The 20,770-nt window shown below is 43.5% G+C and overlaps 1 protein-coding gene and 1 long non-coding RNA gene across 3 annotated transcripts in view; one reads left to right on the forward strand and one right to left on the reverse strand.

Moving 5' to 3' along the window:
* LOC135372184 (uncharacterized) overlaps window positions 1-20,770 on the reverse strand; it is a 352,119-nt gene that overhangs the window by 120,642 nt on the left and 210,707 nt on the right. The gene's annotated exons all lie outside the window — the stretch shown is intronic.
* Window positions 1-20,770, forward strand: part of LOC135372187 (uncharacterized) — a 40,027-nt gene that overhangs the window by 2,938 nt on the left and 16,319 nt on the right. The window contains exons 1-4 of one of the 2 annotated variants that reach the window (XM_064605879.1): window positions 3,446-3,610; window positions 8,887-8,980; window positions 15,121-15,263; window positions 15,326-15,468. In XM_064605879.1, coding sequence (XP_064461949.1) covers window positions 8,926-8,980; window positions 15,121-15,263; window positions 15,326-15,468 — 341 coding nt within the window. In that variant the 5' untranslated portion in view covers window positions 3,446-3,610; window positions 8,887-8,925. Of the gene's footprint in view, window positions 1-3,445; window positions 3,611-8,886; window positions 8,981-15,120; window positions 15,264-15,325; window positions 15,469-20,770 lie in introns of those variants that run through there. The other variant, XM_064605878.1, reaches the window with a different exon arrangement.

Genomic DNA, 20,770 nt, shown 5'->3' on the forward strand with positions numbered 1-20,770 from the left:
TTATTCCAGCGCAGGTCTGATGTAAGAAAAACGCCCAGGTATTTGTATTCGGAGACCCTTGAGAGATTCACTGAGCGGTTTCCTTTTGCGAGTGACACTCATGACCACACACTTATTTATGTTAAGAGGTAACTGCCATGTCTCACACCATTTTCTGCAAACAATTATTTAAACATGCACAGTCATCACCGCTATTAATCTCCTTATGCAATACACAGTCATCGGCAAAAAAGTTCATTTTAACATCGATACCCATTACATTAACTTCTTGCATTCAACATCAAGATGCTGTACCTATTCCATCTAAGCGACTCATCTTTACACGGACACGTGGCACACCATTTTGGCACAAAGATTTGATATCTCTGCTTGTTGGACATATAAAGCAAATACTGTGCCAAAATTGTGTTACCTACGTGACATACTGCTTTGCTGAGATATGTTACGGAAGAAATACTCCTGAAGCGATTAAAGGAAGTGCATACGAGTACATATGCTTTGCAAAGTTGTTCCAAAGTTCCAAGTGTTGAATTGGCAAAGCGTTAGTCATCTCATAACAAAGTGATGAAAGAAACTAGTGAGAAATGCGAAGCCGCAAGCACTGTTGCATGGCCATGTTCACAATGGGCAATGACGCTTTTCACTTTGTGTACCGCGGACTGACTATGCTCAATGAGTGGTTTGCAGTATCTATGATTGATGCAGGCCATGGCAACTACCGATGCACTTTGCAGAGTGTGCAATGATGTCTTTTGTGAACGAGACAAACCTCAATATATTCCCACGTAATTTTGATCCTACAATTAATTGAGTTGAGGGTTTCAGGTATTTAAGTGTGCACCTCTCTCCTGATATTTAGTGGGAATCACACATTAGTTACGCATCCTCTAAGCCTCTTAAAAAAATTGTCTTCTTGAAGTGGACACGGAAACTACCTTTCGCAGGCAGTAGACTGCTGGCATACAAAACCCTTGTACAAAGTGCCTTAGAAACGGTACAAATGACATCACACTGTCCATCATAAAAACAAATGACATCATACTGTCCATCATAAAAACAAATGACATCATACTGTTCAACAGTGCCACCAATTTGGTACAGTTGAGCTACGCTCAAAGCTAGGGGGGATGAGTTCGCATCAAAAAGGCACGGTCTTGAGGGGATTATGGTGGTCTTTGACAGAGCACGCGACTTTCGGTCCTACTTTTCTTTCAAGAGGAGGCAGTGAACAAGTGCCCATTCGTGGAACCCAGCCCTCCCCTTCCGATTTGTTTCGGTATCAGTCTGTCTACCAATGTCATGATGACATTTATATTCTGTTGAGCTTCTTACATATGTAGGTAGGTAGGTATGCCAAGAATTTTTTTTATTACTACCCTTTTTTTGTAGTTTGAATCCCTCGAAAAACCATTGCACAGCATCAGAACACAAAGGCTACATAATGACCCAGTTTCACCAACCTTTTCAGCATCTGAACTAAGATGAACGGTCATTAAACTATCTGCTTCACCACATCACCGATGGAAAAAAAGAAGTGTCTGTTCGAGGATTGGCAACCCTTGATATTGGTTCAGTTAACCAGAGTTGGTGAAACCGGGCCTATGGAAGTCACCGAAACATTCATCACATCACAAATCAAAGTTTGAAAAAAGAATTGAGTGCTAGCATGAAGTTTTGGCACTTCTGAGTAGCATTTTAACTGCTGCCTATGTAGCTGCTGCATAATTACAAGTAATTCAGAAAAAGTAGTACAAAATTTGAGGGTACTCTACTCTATCTTCCTCTGCATGGTATTGAAAACTGTGATGATTCAAAGTGCTCATCGTCTTGGCCCAGATTCTGTAGCAGATTTATCAGCCATTTGTGTTCCTATTTGTGGTACTGTGGCTAGCTAGTCACTCCACCCACATACCAGCATTCCTAGGTTACACATACCATTGGTTGATATACGAAGAGGGGAGTCAAGTCCTGTAGATCACATAAACAAAATACAGAAACCGACACTGAAGATTTTTGTTTAAGTTTAATTTGTACAAGGTTTCGCATGGAGGTCCACGCTTCCTTAGGTCCTACCTGAGGAAGTGTCGGTTTCTGTATTTTGTCTGTATCATGTAGTTATAAGAGTGGTTTAAACCACAGAAGTTGCAGATGCTGTTCATCAACTTTATTTTGAGATGGACAGAGAGTTTCATTGCCTGGGGCGGTACTCTACCCCATAGCTGCTTGTGGTGTGAGGAAGGAAATAATGTCCCATGGAGTCCAAAATTGCCAAAAGAGCTTCGAGAGCAGGCATTCGTGGGCTCGATTTAGCTATAGGCCAAGAAATTTTAGAGAGAGGGGCAGGAGTTCAGATTATTGAGATCTCAAAATGGCAGTTTGGAAAGCTCAGTAGTGTGGGCAATGACAAAGAATATACTCTGGATCTTCTACAGCACTGCAGTGACAGCACCTGAGAGAGCCAACTTGCCTCATGTGGTAATGACACTGAGCTGTAAATGCCCCATTGAGTCACAGTGCACTACATTGGCGAGAAGTGTTTTGTGGCATCCAGAAACCAAGCTCTGGGCCAACATTTCTCAGTATAGACGGGGCGAAAACGTCAGTTGTCCATTGACAGGAACACTATTTAAACAATCCATTGATATGTTGGTGAACGAGATCTGCTTTCTACATGACCAGTAACATTCCTTTGCTATCTCTCACTGTGATTTAATTAAACACATCCCTCATGTGACGGCGTTCCCGGCACAGTTTTACCTTGCTAAACCACTTTTCGCGGCGCTTATCAAACATAACATTAGCGGTTCTTCGTAGGCCGAGGAAAGCAAGAGACGTTTCCATGATGTTTACTGTGATGTACGTGATTACCGTCGTGACAAATGGTCGACACAGCAGTTTTGCGGTACGTTTTATATGTTGCCTATCGTGGACATTTTTCGCTACCCGATTGCCTGTCCAAAACAGGCTACGACTGCATCAATGTCACTTCACCAATGAATTCCTTCATAAGTTACACGCGCGTGTTAGCACACCAAGTCGTTACACGTCTGAAAAATACCTGACGAAATTGGCAGAAGAAACATATGCTTTATTAGAGCTTGCAGTGATTATCCTTTTCATGCAGCTCATCACGCAACACCATACAGCTCCGTCGTTACTCAATTTTCTCTAATAGCCTCGTCCCCAATAGTAGCCGAACGGCCGAACCTCTAAAGCGTTGTTTTCCTAGTATTCATACGCGTAGTTATTTACGCCTCTAACTTAATTAAATTGATGAATAATTGAGAGATATATGCTGAATGCCACACAGAATTGCATAAAGACTCGTTATTCTGGAGTGTGACCCTCTTAAACACTGATTTTCTCACGTAAAACCATGCTTAACACTGGACTGCAAGGCGGCGGCAAAGAAAGACACGTGACACACATCACTTCTAGCGCATGCGCAGCGCAACTGATTTTCCTCTCCCGAAGGCCAAGTGTACGCGACCCGCGTGAGTTCTGGAACGCAGCATTGGCGGTTTCGTGCGTGGTTGCGTGACAGTGCTGCTGTGTTGGCTGTTCTCCCATTGCTTCGTTACAAGAGTTGTGCGGACTACAAACAATCTGAGTAAGTTTACGGATGTCTTCAGGCGCTAATGTTGTGGATCGATAATGCAATTACGAGTGAAATTGTCACGAGGTCACGAGCCGGACCTAACTGCACGCAGTCCACAGCTCTGTGCAAATGTTCAAACAGTGGCTTATCCATAATGGTAACCACGGGGACGCGATTCTGGGGCAGTGTTGCCACACGTAAAACAAACTTATATCTGTAGATCCGAGTCCGAAAAATCTGTAGATAGAGCTAAAAATCTGTAGCCACTCAAAACTCAGCTTCTTGAACGTTTTGTCTTCAAATCTGGAATGTCTGCCTGCGTCTCTAAATTCAAGGGTTTATTTCGTTCCACTGCTGAAGACCACAGTCGGAATTTATTGCTGCGGCGGCATTGCGCGTTGGAACTTTCGGTTTGCGATGTCGCGTGTTCAACTCAGCAACAATAGAAAAAAGTGCCACTGCACGTTGATTTTAATATTTTGACATGTGTATATTCACATGAGCTGTGGCAACTAACGCAAGAATCGCGTGTAGTAGGAACAATTCTCTCACTCGTTCCACTATCACAATGGTGAGCGAGGATCGCAATTCATGGACAACAAAAACAATAAATTTTATTTATTTATAAAATACTACAAACCCTGAAAGGGTCCAAGTAGGAGGGGCAGAGAAAGTCCAAAATAATTTACAACAAGACACATATGTCACATCATGTAACTGCGTTTAAGCCTTTCACAAATGCCGTGACAGAGCGGTGTGAGACCTGAGCAGATGACAAAGAATTCCATTCTTCGATGGTTCGAGGAAAGAAGGAATATTTAAAGCAGTCAGTCCTGCACTGGAATGGTTTGAGTGCGCGGCTTAGCCGTGTTGATCTGGGTGCGTGTGGACTGATATAGTCCTGATGATTGATTCGATATTGACCATTGAGTACATGAAAAAGAAACTGGAGCCTATGGGTCTTTCTACGCTCTTCCAGCGGCCACTCCGTGCGTAAAGAGGAGTAACTGAAGTGAGACGATGGTACGACTTAAAAATAAAGCTCTCCTTTGAACGGATTCAAGTAGTCGAATATTCGCAATGGTGTACGGGTCCCAAACAATATCACTATATTCCAGAATAGGACAAACTAATGTTTTGAATGCCGTTAACTTAGTATGAGCTGTGCATTCACGAAAATGACGTTTTAAGAACCATAATTTCTTGTTAGCCTTCTTTGTTATGTATTGGATGTGCTTATTCCAGCGCAGGTCTGATGTAAGAAAAACGCCCAGGTATTTGTATTCGGAGACCCTTGAGAGATTCACTGAGCGGTTTCCTTTTGCGAGTGACACTCATGACCACACACTTATTTATGTTAAGAGGTAACTGCCATGTCTCACACCATTTTCTGCAAACAATTATTTAAACATGCACAGTCATCACCGCTATTAATCTCCTTATGCAATACACAGTCATCGGCAAAAAAGTTCATTTTAACATCGATACCCATACCAACATCATTTATAAAAATTAAAAACAACAAAGGACCCAGGACCGAACCCTGGGGAACACCGGATGTGTACGAAGGACGAGTCGGCGTTATTCGCATGGACAAATTGTTTTCTATTGTCAAGGTAGTTGGAAAGCCAGGTAAAGAGTTCATCGCTTACAATTTCCTTCAATTTTAATAATAATTTCCTGTGAGAGACTCTGTCGAATGCTTTAGCAAAATCCAGAAAGTTTAAAGAGGTCCCACAGGGAGTTGACTGACACAGATGAAATTGCTAGGGCACTGAAGGTATCAAAGAAGTTGGAAAGCTCATCAATTACACTATTGTCGTCTGCCCTAGAAAAGTCCGTTTTTGGTGAAGGGTCCCAAATTCTAACAGTACCATCCTGTGGTCCGATATGCCTTCAAGGATGCTGCATTCCGCTTCTCTAGTAAATATCTTGTTTGATACAAACATGAAATCCAATATTGACGAGGTAGTGCCCTGCGTTCTCGTAGGCTCCTTAACGAGCTGGAGTAAATTGAACGAGAGTTGGTCAACGCAGCGAGAGCAGACCAGTCAATGTTGGGCAAGTTAAAGTCACCACCAAGGATTACATAGGGATGGCGGGCAGCGTGAGTGTTTATATAATCAGACAGCTTATTCAGAACGGATATGCCTGTAAAAGCCACCTACAAGCAAGCTTCACCCAAACCATTTCGACATCAACCGGCAGCACAATGTACTCAATATTTTTTTTTAGGACAACAGCGACGCATCTAGAGGATCTATCCTTACGAACAACAGTATAGTTGGGTGGAATTATTTCATTACTTTCAATATCACTGTGAAGCCAAGTCTCCGTAACAATGAGCACATCCGGATCATGAGACAAACTTTCTATGTCTACTATTTTGTTCACCATGCTTCTGGCATTTAGATTAAGAACCCGAAATTTATCAGAACCAGTCTTTCCATTAAGTCAAACTTTATTAGTACTGGTCAGTGGTGCATCCTTTACAGAGGTTGCTTTGCGTCGCTGACCAGAAGCATAGTCCCAAACGTACAACACACCATCTATGTACAACTTGTCATAACTCGACCGTACTTTAGCACCTCGTGACCTTTCATCGCGAGCGCTGTCCCATAACAATTTCCTTGTTGCCCTAATTCTGCTAGAGAAGTCTTCCGTAATGAACAGCTTCGTGTTTTTAAGCTTACTTGCATTACGCAACACCTCAGTTTTCTCGCAAAAACTCTTAGTATGACAGGACGAGGTTTACTTGAAGACCGCCTACCCAATCGGTGTATACGTTCAACTGAGGAAACCGTAACGTTAAGCTTATTTTGGAAAATTTCGTTGAGCACTTTTATTTTTAGGTTGTCCTCAGATTGGCCTTCCTCTTCTGGTGAACGATAAGGTTGTTCAAGGTCATCAACTTTCTGTTGAAATTCTGTGTTTAAAACTGGCAATGTCAGACACACACTCACTCACGACAGCTTGGCCTCCACTTAACATATCTACGGTAGCCTCAATTGTAGCTATATTGCTGGCCAGGCTCTCAATCTTACTTTCTAAACTAGATTGACTTATCCACTGATAACGGCTTCAAGTTTCCTATTACTTTCATTCACAGACTCGATCCGTTTGGTTATCTCCCGTTGACCACTAATCAGGAGCGAAAGCTGTTCCTCAATCGTTGGCCCGGGGTTAGATTCGACGTCGCCCGACAACATGAGGAGCATCTCTGAGATATTGACATAAAATGCGATGCAAACTTGAGGGCACGGCAGCAGTATCAAACACAAGTCATTACTGGAGTAGCAAGGGTAGTTACGCTTACCAACCTGTATAACAAACAGAGGATACATCAGTGAGCGTGCTGTCAGACTGGGGAAGCTCTGATGCTTTTAACGTGTCTTCCGATGACGTCACAGTAGATAGTGCGGGGGCGTAGATGAAGATAACATTCTGGCGTGGAAAATCAGGACACAGCAAGGTTGACTGTAGCTTTGGCGTAACATCGTAGCTCACACCGTCGGCGTTAGTAGCTGGAATTATGTGCACGGTTGCAAATGGACTTCCTCCCGGAAAGGTGTTGCAGCACAGCGACATCAGTACCTGTATAACAAACAGACGATACATCAGTGAGCGTGCTGTCATACTGCCGCATTGCCCTCTCGCTGCATACTACGCACATACTCACATACTATGCATACTCGCAACGCCCTCTCGCAAAGCGCGATATATTATTTCCACAGGCATAATGAAAGCGTGACGTGAATTATAAACGTTGTGGTTTCACTTCAAAGCCAGTCAAGTCTGTGAGGCGCACACAACTGGTAACGCACACACAAACACTCAAGAAAACTGATTTAGCGTTGAGGCTCGCCAATGGTTCAATCGCTGTACACGTCCTTCTCCTCTGGCGAGCTCCGCCAGTTTCGTGATCGACGGATCAAATCCTTGTCAACGGCGAAGGCGAAGCAGCTTGACCCAAAAGCATGCTTTTGGGTCAAGCTGCATGCGTTTTGTGTGCAGGAAGCCAGTTATAGTGGTCGTCGAGAGGCTGTATCTTCCCTTCGTTTTCATCAAATTAACTGTGGAAAATATTCTAAAAAATTGTCGGTATAACACAGTCAGTCCCGCATTCTGCTGTACGTTTTTCGTCGTTGTCGTTTCGTGCACTGATGCGTAACACTGGGTCGACTGACTCATTCGTTGGAGCAAAAAAATCATGAGATTTTCAGAAATCTCTGTAGATTTTTCAAAAAGCAGGTAGATCTCATGATAAATCTGTAGGTGTGGCAACACTGTTCTGGGGACTTTGGTCTGTGGTCTGGGGGCTCTATGTGTCATTGCCACGGTGGTCATTGCAAACATATTTTTCCCCAACTGAAACGACAAAGTATCTCCCCCCTGCACGGGGTATACAGTGAAACAAACGAGCAACTTTGGCAGAGATTTGGGCAAGTTGGTACATAACTACGTAGAAACTGTTTTTTACATAAGCAACTTTATGATGAATGGGGAGGTTCATCGCCAGGGGTGATACTCTTTCCCATTGCTGGTGGTGATGTGAGAAATGAAATAATGAGCGCCTTCATCAAAGTCCCATGGTACCCAGAAAGGTCAAAAGAGCGTTGGTGGTTGGAAGGGGCGAGAGTCCAGCTGACTAAGAGACCCGGAGAGTGCGGTTCAGGAAGGTTGGCGTTGTGTATTGTTGCGTGGTGTATGATTCAGCAAGGTGCGACGCGTGTTCTCTGGTTTCGGGGTTCACGCTGATGCGCCAGTCGGGCGTGTCCCTTCTTGCAGAACAGACATATGTAGTCCAGAAAGCAATAAAGTTCGAGTCCATCGTGAGTCTCAATCTTCCCAAACTCAACAGTTGGTAGTGTGGGCAATGAAAAATAGTGTGCTCTAGATCCTCTAGAGCACCGCAGTGGCCACACTGAGGAGAGTCAACATGTCTCAAGCGGTAATGCCACTGAACTGTAAAAGCCACATCGACTCACATTTGATGAATGCAGCATCGTGGCGAGAGGTGTGTTGAAGCATGTGTTGGACAACTCTACATCAGCAAAGATGGGAAAAAAATGTCGGTTTGTTCATTGGCTGGAAGCCAGTGGTGTCATGAGGTGTTACTGAATGGAATGGATGCGGTGCAGAGGAAAGAAATGGTGTTGCGTGGTAAATCACTGCGTTCTACTTCTTTTCTATCTGTTGCAAGCTCAATGCTATTATACAGTTGCTCGCTGAAGATATGTTAATTTCCAATCTTTGTTAATGATTAACGCAGCTGTTTTGTTTTTCAGAAATCAGCCGGCAGCGTGCGTTACAACACGAAGTTAAGAATGTCCAACATTAGCAGAAAGAAACCACCAGTGGAATCTCTCATCGAAAACCTGCGTGAGTGATCCTGTGGCGTCAAAATATGTGAAAGCCGTGCCTTGTTCGACTAAACGTCCGGGTGTCGACCACAAATGTGCGATGGAATCTAACGTCGTACGATGAACAGTGAACAGAATATTGAGGGTTCTTGGCACGGCTTGAACTGGCTGTCTTGGATTTGATGAGTGGGAATACGTTCGGAATTGACCTCACTTTTCGATATTGCAAAAAAAATATTGTATAAACGTCCCGCATTCTAAATGGCAGATGAGGCACGACGTCAAAATGACGTGTTACTATTGTCCCCAGGACATCGCAGGGCGGGGCATGAGGGCGAAAGAGTGCAATAATAATCGGTCAGTTTAGAGGCATTATTTACTTTTTGGCGACTACGATTTTCTGAAAGCGTTCACCATCGGCAATATATTACGATGCATTTTTAAAAAGTGTGCCTCTTATACCTGTTTATTGCCCCCTAAAGGGCTTGCGACAGGTCGTTTCAGGTTATCCTAGATAAATGCAACCTTTACATCAATCGGTGTTTTGCACGGACTTGAACTTGTATTGAAAGTTTCACAATGAAGAGGGTAATAGAAACTGAGAAAATTGACACCGCGGATACCGCAACTCGTGCAGCTGTGACATCACAGCACTCACAGCCACCAATAAGGCTGCGCCCGAGAAGTAACATGCTTATGGCTCCCAATAAAAATGGCTGCAACTGTAATGTCTGTGACGTCTGCGCTTTGAAGAGGAGCGTGTTCAAGGACTTGTATCTCGCTAAGTGCGACCCGTAGAAGAATAATTCTTTTTTCCTTCGTATTCTGGTGTGCTGTACAGTGCATCCATGATGTAATGAACCACATCATTGAAAGTGTCTCAACCCCTTTAAGTGTGCATTCATCTGTAACGCTTTTGCAGTAATGCTCGTTGCGATGATTCTGATACAATAGACCATATGCAGAGCCGTATATTAAAAGGGAGTCTGGCCATTGGGAGGAGTCACAAAAAGAGGCTCAACCTGTCAATCACAGTTTCGCTCCTCTGATTGGTTCGCTTTTTACCAAGGGGGTCGCCATGACACCATACTGCCACCCAAAATGGCTATTCATGTAGATTTGTTTAAAAATCATACCGACAACAGAATGTGTCCCAGCAGGTGGTTCTGCCGGCAGCGGTACAACGACGGAAGCAGACGACAATTCCCGACGTGCCTTACACTCCCTAGGTGGCGCTTACCAAATTTGCACCAACAATCCACTACTTTTGCAGATTGCGAGAGGTATCCATTTCAATCACATCCACTCCACTTGCCACCCAAAATGGCGCTGCCCATGTTGGATAGGGGGCAAATAGTGAGGATAGGCTGATTGATAGCGCCCCATATTTCAAGACTTCAGTGGTCGGAAAGCTGAAAAAGTGGGTGGAGCTTCAGATATAGGCATGACCCATTAATGGCCAGACTCCCTTTTAATATATGGCTCTGACCATATGCAGTGCCGTGTATGCCAAAGGGAGTCTGGCCATTAATGGGACCTGTATATACCTGGAGCTCCACCCACTTTTTGAGCTCTCTGGCCAATCACGAGACAAAATACAGTTCGCTATTAATCCCAGGCTATCCAAGCTATAAATTACCTGTATTCACTGGGTGCTGACATTTTCGGGAAACTGGATTGGATTGGATTGAATAGGATATTCCCTGACAACCAAGCAACCTAATGGATTTTGCGTCCACTTTTAACGGCGCCATCTGGATGAAGAGGGGATGTCGGGAAGACGCAGGGTAGCAGAAGCAGAAGTGCATGCTAGCAGAACTGATTGGCCGGTAGAACCGCTAGTTGGAACAGACTGCCTGTATTATACGTATTTTAACTATAAAATATCATATGATTGAATCGAGAATGGGCAAAGGTGTGTACATGAATAAAACTGTCATAAAATGCAAATTTTTGGCAATCTGTAGCGTTTTTCTCACTATTTGCCTGTGATTGCTGTCGTTACTAAGGCCTAACAAGGACGACAAAACATGTTATTTTCAGGCAAACATTGACACTGGAGCGTAATTTAAAGGTGATTTGCAAGGTATATGCAACAGCATCTACACTTAGGGAATAAAATTGATGTAATTTGTGAAAAAAATTGGTCATGAAATCCTCGCTTCGCCGTTCCAAGCTAGGCTGCCATTTTCGGGAAAATTTTGGTGTCATGGCGGCCCGCATAGAAGACAGCAGCTAGTGAAGAACGCTCAATTTGATTGACAGGTCGAGCCTCTTTTTTAGGCTCCTCCTAATGGCCAGACTCCCTTTGGCATACACGGCACTGACCATATGCAAAACTTAGCGCCATCTTGTAGCACTCCCAGGAACCTACCGGAGTTCCGCCACGTATGAGGCGTCCTACCCGGCTAGTACAATGCAAACGACTGCCATACAACAGTTCTCTCGCGTGTCATGCTTCTCACATATGCAGTTTCACTATCTTATTTGTGTGATTAATGAGATGCGGGTTTCAAAAGGGAATGTAAACCATGATTGACAGCCTCGTATATCTGTATTCCTTATTGCATTGAAAGCGTTGAGCGCGGTAATATCGGTTGGGCAAGAAAATTACGTTAACCTAGTGCAACGATGCTTTGTTATCCCATCCCAGAAGGAGCTTAGTACAGCTCATTTGAGAACTTGTTAGTGCACTTGATACAGCAAAAACATTTGGCACAAAATAAAACTTTAGTGCGATTGCAGTTGTTGCTATGAAACCTGCTGTGATACACACCGTTACGTACTGGTATAAAATGTGGCCCTTCTCAGCTCGGTGAATCCGAGTCTTTGTTATCTGAGCATCTCCCACATAATTGTCACGTTTGGTTGCACTACATTTCATGTGACTGTTTACCAGACTGATAGTCCTCCTTAAATGTGCTCCTAAGTCGGTGCACTCTGACTGTTTCAATCATTTTGTGCAAGGACATTTCATGATCGCCTTACAGTCACCTTCAACAGCTTCCCTGAGATAGAAATGACTGCTAACTGTCAATAGAAAGATAAGTTCGATGCTGACATAGCAAAGGTGTGTTCACAGCACTTCAAATAGACAGATTTTGTCCCAAACGTGCCGATGGAAGACTCTATGAATTTGCTGTGCCATCAGTTTCTCATTCAAGGATAAGCCAGAGCGAAAACTACCAAGGGAACCACCGATAAGTCATTGATATAGTGTCCAGAAACATCGATACTTGCTGCAATCGTACTAAGTTTTTATTTTGTACCAATGTTTATGTGTATACAGTGCACTAAATAGTTCTTAAATGGACTGTACTGAACTGTCTAAATATGTCATAGGGTGGCATTAAAGAGCAGCTTTGCACTGGGCTAATGTAATTCTCTTGACCACAATCGAAATGACCACGCTCCAATGCAACAAGTAGTAATCCAGAATTACTTTTACTTTGCTTGCATTCCCTTTTGAATCCTTCGTCTCGCCATGCGAATAACATACTGAAACACCACATATGCGAGGCAAGACACGCGATAGAACAGCTGGAGGTGAGTAGTGTGTGTGACTCGGGGAGGGGAGGGAGCCTCCGGAGGTTTTCACGCGCGCTACAAGAGGGCGCCGCGTTTTGCATATAGTCTATTCCAAATGGAAGGACTACCCGTGGCATAAATTTTGAGTTTGTCAGTCTGATTACACCAACATGAAAAGCCCAAGAGAGAACTGATGTCAGTTCAGAGGCTGGAACAACATTAACGGAACGGTAATCCAGAAGATGTGGGTTCGAGTCCTACAGATTGCTAACCTTTTCAGTGAGTTCCATCTTTCATGAAAAGCCCTTTGTGAAGCCACCTGTCTGAAAGTTCTGCTATGTCCCACGAGGGTGCAGAAATGCTATGAAACGATGAAAGGTGAAAGTCACTCAAAAGGTTAGCCAGCTGTAGGACTCGAACCCACATCTTCTGGATTGCCGGTCCAGGGCTCTACAAATTGAGCTAAGCTTGTGGGAACCTCTGCCCACAAACCCGGGGTGGTTCCGTATTCGACCCCGCCGTAACCCCGAAGAACACTGACACAGCAGTTGAACAAAAGAAACAAGGTTTATTGCCTTACATCACAGCTGCTGGCCGTCTGCCCGCTTCGTCGCTCCTCGCTTCTGTGACCGTCTGCCAGCGTGCCTGCCGCACGAATATCACTCTTTTCCCAAGCGCTCGCTCTTTTATCTCTTGCGCTATCTGCGCTATCGCGCGGAAGTTGCCGGGTTATCAGCGCCCCCCACAAGCTAACACGCCTTCTCAGCGACTTCCGGGGTGCGTCATCTGAAGGGACAAACCAGCCACTCTCTCTCACTCATCCTCCTTTCACTTTTACATTTTTGCTCACTGATACACACATTCATACAACGGGATCGATGCAGGCGGCAACTGTTGAACATGAAAGAACTGATGTTCTGAGGCTGGAACAACATAGAAGGAACAAATACATACAAAGCCTCATTTTATGTCCCTTCTATGTTGTTCCAGCCTCAGAGCATCAGTTCTTTCATGTTCATCAGTTGCCGCCTGCGTCAATCCCGTCGTATGAATGTGTGTATGAGTGAGCAAAAATGTAAGACTGAAAGGAGGGATGAGTGAGAGAGAGTGGCTGGTTTGTCCCTTCAGATGACGCACCCCGGAAGTCGCTGAGAAGGCGTGTTAGCTTAGCTCAATTGGTAGAGCCCTGGACCGGCAATCCAGAAGGTGTGGGTTCGAGTCCTACAGCTGGCTAACCTTTTCAGTGACTTCCATCTTTCATCGTTAATTTCTTAGGCAAATTGAGGCTTTGTATGCATTTGTCTCTTCTATGTTGTTCCAGCCTCAGAACATCAGTTCTTTCATGTTCTGCGAAATGACTGGAATTAGTTTCATCAAGTGCAAGCTCCGATATGGACCTTGAGAAATTTTTAATTAAGGCCTTTTTGGATGTGTTGTTTACGCAGTCTAATGTAGTCTCTGTATAGCTGTGCAGCTCTCTGCGCGTATATTGCCAAGATTTCTCGAAAGTCTTTTATAAATTGAAGGGTTTGTAGATTGACGTTTTGAATGAGCGGAAGGATTTCTAGTCAAAGAATAGCTTAGTGGGACACGGTTACAAGGAATACATTTTTGAAAATGTGCGAAAAACCTTGCTCGGGGTGAAAGTTGCTGCCTCAACATTGGGTTTGCACTCCATTTTTCTACCTGTGGCCTACACTGTTTTGTGTATCGTATCTCTAATGCAACACATCGTAACCTAGATGTCGTTCCCAGTTGGTTTACCCCTCCCCCCATTTGTTTACCTCTGGCAGGACATTTCAGATAGTGAAACTGGTGTGAATACCTTTACCTTTCTTTTTCTTTTCTTCTTTTTTCTGCTTGTGGTGATACAAAAACGAAACAACGAACGAATCACTTGTTAGACGACCCCTTAAGGGCCAGACATAAACAGAAGACCGCATATGTAACCGAATACGTGGCAGGTTGGGGCCTGGAACGTGACTTTAACCGAATTGGACTTGGTGATATCTCCCAATGTACGCACTTCTATTTCCGTCTGTTGTACAATAAAGTAGTGTTCGTCTGTCTTCCTAAGAGAGCAGTCGTGTTTTTCTCCTCTGCGCCAGTTAGAAGCGATTTTATACGAGTGACAACATCGCTAAAGAGTCACATTAGTATATTACATGTGGTATGCAACCTATGCATGCAATGAGTGTTTCCACATTGTACTACGCCCGTAATTTATCTATGTGTTGTAAAATCGCAAAAATCTCCTTTGTCTAGAACTGATTATGCTCATGGCTTTTCTAGTGGATTTATATTTATTTTTGATGTCAAGAGCCTGTGACTGATGTTTGTACGCTGTTGCTGGGAGTTGGGGCCTCTGTCAAGTCCTTTTTTGTTCCCTCCTCCCATTTGTGGAAGTGATAAATTAACTATTATTATTAGAACCCCCCAGGTAAAGTTCCCATAGAACTCTCCCCATAACATTTTTCTGGCTATCCTCGCTATGCTGCTTACTGGCTGGCGTCCCGAATAATAATAATAAATAAGTGACCGTATGTATACTGAGTGTTCTTGTAATTTTGCAAGCATGTTGTAAAGGATGGTCGATGGGTATCCTTAATTGTAGCACATCTTGTATTCCAGGCACACTGAAAAGGAAACACAAGCAGAGCCTTCGCAAAAACAAGGCCCTGACAAAGAGCGTGGCTGCATCGAAACAAAAGGTCACAGAGCTGCGCAAGGCACTGAATCGTGAGCGCGAGATCTTCAGCATCCACTTTTCCAGGGTAATGATAACACCCCGGGGTGGTCATTAATTCTAGAGCTATTAATCCTCTCTGTGTCGCAGCTCAAGTCACGGATCGAAGACAATGTAAACGCCCTGCAAAATGTCACTCTGAATGAAATCAAATCATCACTGGAGCTGCTGGAGCAGATCCTGGATCCAGATGGCAGCCTCTCCCTCACAGAATTAGAGGAGCATCCAGAGGGGCAAGCTTTTATTGTAACTCTATTAGCACCAGCAATATGGCCGATCGCATAAAAGCATCTGCTCATTGGTGGTAGCCAAGGTCCACCTGGACACAGAGAGGTGGCAGGTTTGAATCCCACCACTGGCTGTGTTGTCTGAGGTTATGTCGGCACAGTTACCCCTTAGCGTGTGCTTTGTCATCAAGATGTCTCAGTAGAAGTATGGTCATTGCATTACGATCAATCTTCATGGTGAAATAAAAGAGCAAGTTGAGTGAGTTCAGGGCTAGATTTTTCCTTCATATCTGCAAGTGTGAAGACACACTGAAGGAGCTGTCACTGCAGTGCCGTTAAAGATCTACCAACCTTGCCAGACCGCACTCTCCGGGAGTCAGCTGGACTTTCGCTCCTTCTCTCTATCGAAATTGCTCAGTCCCTGGCCGAATCCAGCCCACCAACGCTGGACACAAATTGTGAAAGGGTTCATTATTTCATTACCCTCATCACCACCAGCAACTGGGTAGAGTATTGCCCCTAGCGCCCCATTCATTATCTTCTCTCTCTCTCTCGTGCACTTGATCAATTTCAACAACTCATTTCCAACCAAGGTGATAGTGAGCATGACTTTTGCTGCTGATGGTTGGCTGTGAAATTCTTGGGGTTTGCTACATCTTTTTGCTGTTGATGATAGTGCAACTAGGTTTCGTCTGCTGCAAAGACACACGAGTCACCCTACTGTGCTTTCATCCTGTGAAGAATTTCAGTTGGTTTAGCACCTTCACTACCCAATGTACCCATCCCAGGTTGTTGCTCTAACGCAGTTCATGTCAACAATGGGGAGGCTAATTTTGCACTAACTCTGTTTCCTTCTGTGGATGGATAGATAGATAGCAGCAACGAATGTTGCTAGGGTGCCTGCATGCACACACACTCTCTTCCTCCGTCGTCGTTGACACGGTGGGGACTTTCTAGCGGCGGGTCCACGCTGGCTCCTCATTTTGAGGTCATATCTTTCAGTGTTTCGTTCATTTGCCTCACGCAAATGCAATACAGAGCGCGAAACATAATTGGAAATGATGGTGTGAAAATGCGCATACAATGCAAGGAATTTAAGCATGAAACACAAAGTAACAGTGGCTTGTGTTGTACCAACAAGACAAACATGTCTTCCAACATTACACTGAAACCTGAAGGAAATTTAAAAACGTCTGTCCACGTATTATATTCACATATCTTCTGAGCATGATCAATCTTAGTCAGCCTGTATGTTGAGGTTTGCAAATACTTCGAAGGTCAAAATGGTTTGGTAATCATAAACACTGTACAAAAATTTTAGAAGAAAGTTTGTTCTACATGTTGACAGTAAAGGCCACTCCAGCATGGTTTTCATTTGGTAACAGTATCTGCAATACAATACCGATTGCACACATACTTGGCTGCATCATTTTTTTTTTTTTTTTCTAGTTTGCTTGTACAGGATGAGTAATCTGTGTCCCATAAGATACGCGCATATTCAGGTGTCAGTCTAACATGCGTAAAATACATAGTCTCCTTAACCTTGGTCGGCACATTTTTAAAATTCTGTACTACTAACCTTAAGAGGGCATACCAGTCGGGGAGCAACTCCGATTCACGATTTTCCCGATTCTAGATGGCGCCACGGTCGCCGTCCTTATCACGCCGTTCGCCTCCGACTCCCGAAATAATCCCCATTGTGCATGGTTGACCTCGCGAGTTTAAGGCGGCCCTCGCCCTCTGCGTTGTTTGTTGAGTGGTAAAGTGTCGGACTTTGCCACGAAAGGTCCGCAGTTCGATTCGAGACATTCACGTCTTTTTGCTTGTCTCCTATTGCTACATGAGAATTTTTTTTTGTTCTTATATATTTATGCTACAATTATTGTTTTCACAAGTCACTACCGCCTGTACTGGCGGATTATGGAATGTTTAGTTGCTCTTCGTATTGTTTTACTAGTGCATACTTACTGTATGCCGAGTTGCCGATGTACAAGTGTGATCGGATAGTACGGATGCCGGTATCTCAGAGGCTCTCATTTGGATCTACCAGCGGCTATAAATTAGGCTATTAACATTGCCTACACACAGCGCTTACAATGCCAGTCTGGAGAATCTAGTGCTCGAAACGGTATTCCTTTTTTTTTGCACTCGCTTACATAATAATAATAATAATAATAATTTTACTCAAGAAAGCAAACTACAAATATAATAAAACAGGCCCGTCTAAACCGAAAGGCTTGTGGCACTCACCCTGAAGCAGCCAGCGGCATACAGTTCGACAGTATATGGACATATAAAGGTACTACATCCTATGATAAAGTTGCCGTAGCGCTTTTTTTAGTTTATACTTCGATTCCAAAGAAAAACTGTCGAAGGGGAGCTTATTCAAGTTACAAGGTACATAGCATTGCCTGCGACAAAGTCCATATTTTGTGTGTGAGAAATGCACAACAAAGTTAACCCGCCTGCGTCTAGAAGGGCAGCATTAGCTAACCGGGGTCCTATATGAGGGGTCCCAAAAGTGTTTTTACAACATTCAATTTACCTTGATAATAACTCTATTATTCATGTAAAAATGACATTTTGATATATATATTTCTGGTAAGTAAGCATTATGAAATATCTGAATTCATTTACAAGGCGTTGGTGCAAAAGACTTTTCAAAATTTCCGTCGTAGAACAGACTTCTTATTATAACCCGAAAACTTCAGTAACATGTTTCAAAGGCTCCTTTCCTCCATGTTCTCCATTCTCTTTCTTTTACCTTACACCCGCTCAGAAAAATGATGTCAGTCAACAACCCCAGTGACAGGGGACCCCTTTTCTTCTGGTGTACCAGGTTGCAAAACCGTGCAAAGGAGGTGAAGGGCGATAAAGGGTTCGGGTCGACACACGGAAACCAACCAAAAAGATATGGGAGGTCAAGCGGCAAGGCCTCGAAGCGGGAGTCGCGATATTCCCTACGGCTTTTTTTTTTCTTTTTTCCTGAACGCCAAGAGGAACGATCCGACAAAAAATAAAAGGACACATTGGAGGAAAATAACTATGGTCACCTGACAACATAACAGGTTCTTGTTTGAGTCTGGCAAAAAAGTACAGTTCGTCCTCCTTATTATGTGGGACTGGATAATATATGCATTCTTTTCTTTTTTAGAAGAATATCTGAAGCGTAAACTTTTTACTCCAGATTTCGTTGTGTTGAATGCTGAGGTCTCAGTTAATTCAATCTAAACTTGAAAACGTGAAATTCGGTCATGGAAAAGCTGAATAACTGGACACCATGTGAGCCAAATTTATGCGTATTTTAGGAAAATCACTATTCTTGAAGGGCAACACAGATGCAATTACAAAATTTGGGTTTCCAGAGATGAATATGAGCGCTAGTTGCCAAATGATGGAATGATCACGGAGAAGTCGTTTCATATAATCAGAGCTCGCCCGAGATGCCAGATTTTCTTCCCCGAAAAAAAATGTCCCCAGGCAGAACCGTCCCCAGGGAAAAATGTTCCCCGGAGAAATCGTCTTCGCAAGAACGAAAGCTGTTTGATCGAACGCGGGACATTTGGTCGAAAGTCATTTGATCGAACACCGTTTGATCGAAACGGCAGCGGTCGTTTGATTTTTTTATTGCTTCGTTTGGAGCAGATGCATACTCTAAACAAGTTTGAACTGAAGTTTTATATGGCTGTTAATACAATATCTGTATTTTATACTATGGCGAAATTTCCTTCTTAGCATTCAGACTTCGAGTGCCTTTCCTGCGTGACGTCGCCGTAAAATACATACGACATGTATGAGAAATCCTGTAGCGTAAATATCTTCATCTCATCTTCCTCTTTATGATGAAACCACCCGCGTCAAAATCTGTGCAGTGGTTACCGAGAAAAAGCATAAAAACTGTTCCATAGGAAATACATTGGGACGGAGAGCTGGTATGCCCTCTTAACATGCGACTTGCTTTCCCAACCGTATATCTAATGTGGTTCTTCCACCTGAGGTTGCTACAAAAAATGACGCCTAGATATTTGTATTCTTGAACTCTTCCGAGAGTGGTCCTATAAAGAGTTACATTTAGTTATGACTCAAGAGTTACTATGAGTTCATGGCTTTTGAAAATCTTGAGGTGAAAACTTGATTTTATTTCAGGAGCCGTGATTTAGATAGCCGCAGAGTAGATTTTCGGGTACAAAATAAAAAAAAAAGCACTTCTCCCCTTTTAGTTTGACATAAGATGTGGAACAGCTGTGCTGAATGTACGGCATTTAGCAATCTCCACTGCCCATATTGGTGGGTGAATTGGCACTTTTTCAATCGGTGTATACACCAGCAAACAACAATACAATAACGAAAAAAGTGACGTTTTATCATCAGAATAACGTACCACAAGCTGCAGGTCCTTTTTTATATATCGAAGGTGTGTAGCATTTTGGTAGGGGGCCCGGATGCCTGTTGATAGCTTCTTTAATTATCTTCGTGTGCCAAGATTCCAATTATTTCCTCACCCCTCAACGACCCTCACAAGCTGAAATTCTGGGTTATCATGATGTAATCTGTGACCAGTTTTACCGCATGTTCACATAGTTCAGTTTGCTTCTCTGCAGCCTTGTCAAACATCTGTTTCGTGTTTTTTCATTCTGGTTTTTGTATTTCTCCCGGTTTCCCTGATGTACATCGCCGGTCGTTCTTGCCGCGATGTCTTGTAGACGAACCCATGTTGATCGTTTGGTGTTGTCTTATCTGGTCGATGGCTGGGCAGATTCTTCAGTGTGGGTTGAGGTTTAAAAGCAGTTTTTATGTTTGCTTGAGCTAGTGCCTGCGGTATCGGTTCTGAAACGCCCTTTATGTAGGGAATGATGATGTATGTAGATTTTTCCAAGGTATCATTTAGTCATTTAACAAAATGTGTCGTGTTGTCCCCCTGCCTGTAAGAAATGCATGTGTCATGGTTCTCACTGGTCCATGAAACCCTCGAATCACCTGGAATTTGAAAACGCCATTTTCGAGGTCTGGAAAACTCTGCACTTCTTTTACCATCCTTGAAAACCCTCGGTTTCGCATCTTTTCCTTTCTCTCGTAGAGTTGCTTGTGCAAATTACACTGTTCCGGAGTCAGAACTGTAGCTTCAAAACCACAGAAGTTAGCATTCTTTATTGCAATTGGAATCAGCTGCAACAAATGGATGGCACCCTCTATTATATTAATCTCATTTTCTTTCTGTCCTAGTTGTCAGCCACATCTGTGTACTGACCACTATTGTGCAGTCCCCATTGTTCTCTCATGTGATATTTGTATTTTTGCAAAATATTGA

Source organism: Ornithodoros turicata, unplaced genomic scaffold (assembly GCF_037126465.1).
Source record: "Ornithodoros turicata isolate Travis unplaced genomic scaffold, ASM3712646v1 Chromosome13, whole genome shotgun sequence".
Lineage (NCBI taxonomy): Eukaryota > Metazoa > Arthropoda > Arachnida > Ixodida > Argasidae > Ornithodoros > Ornithodoros turicata.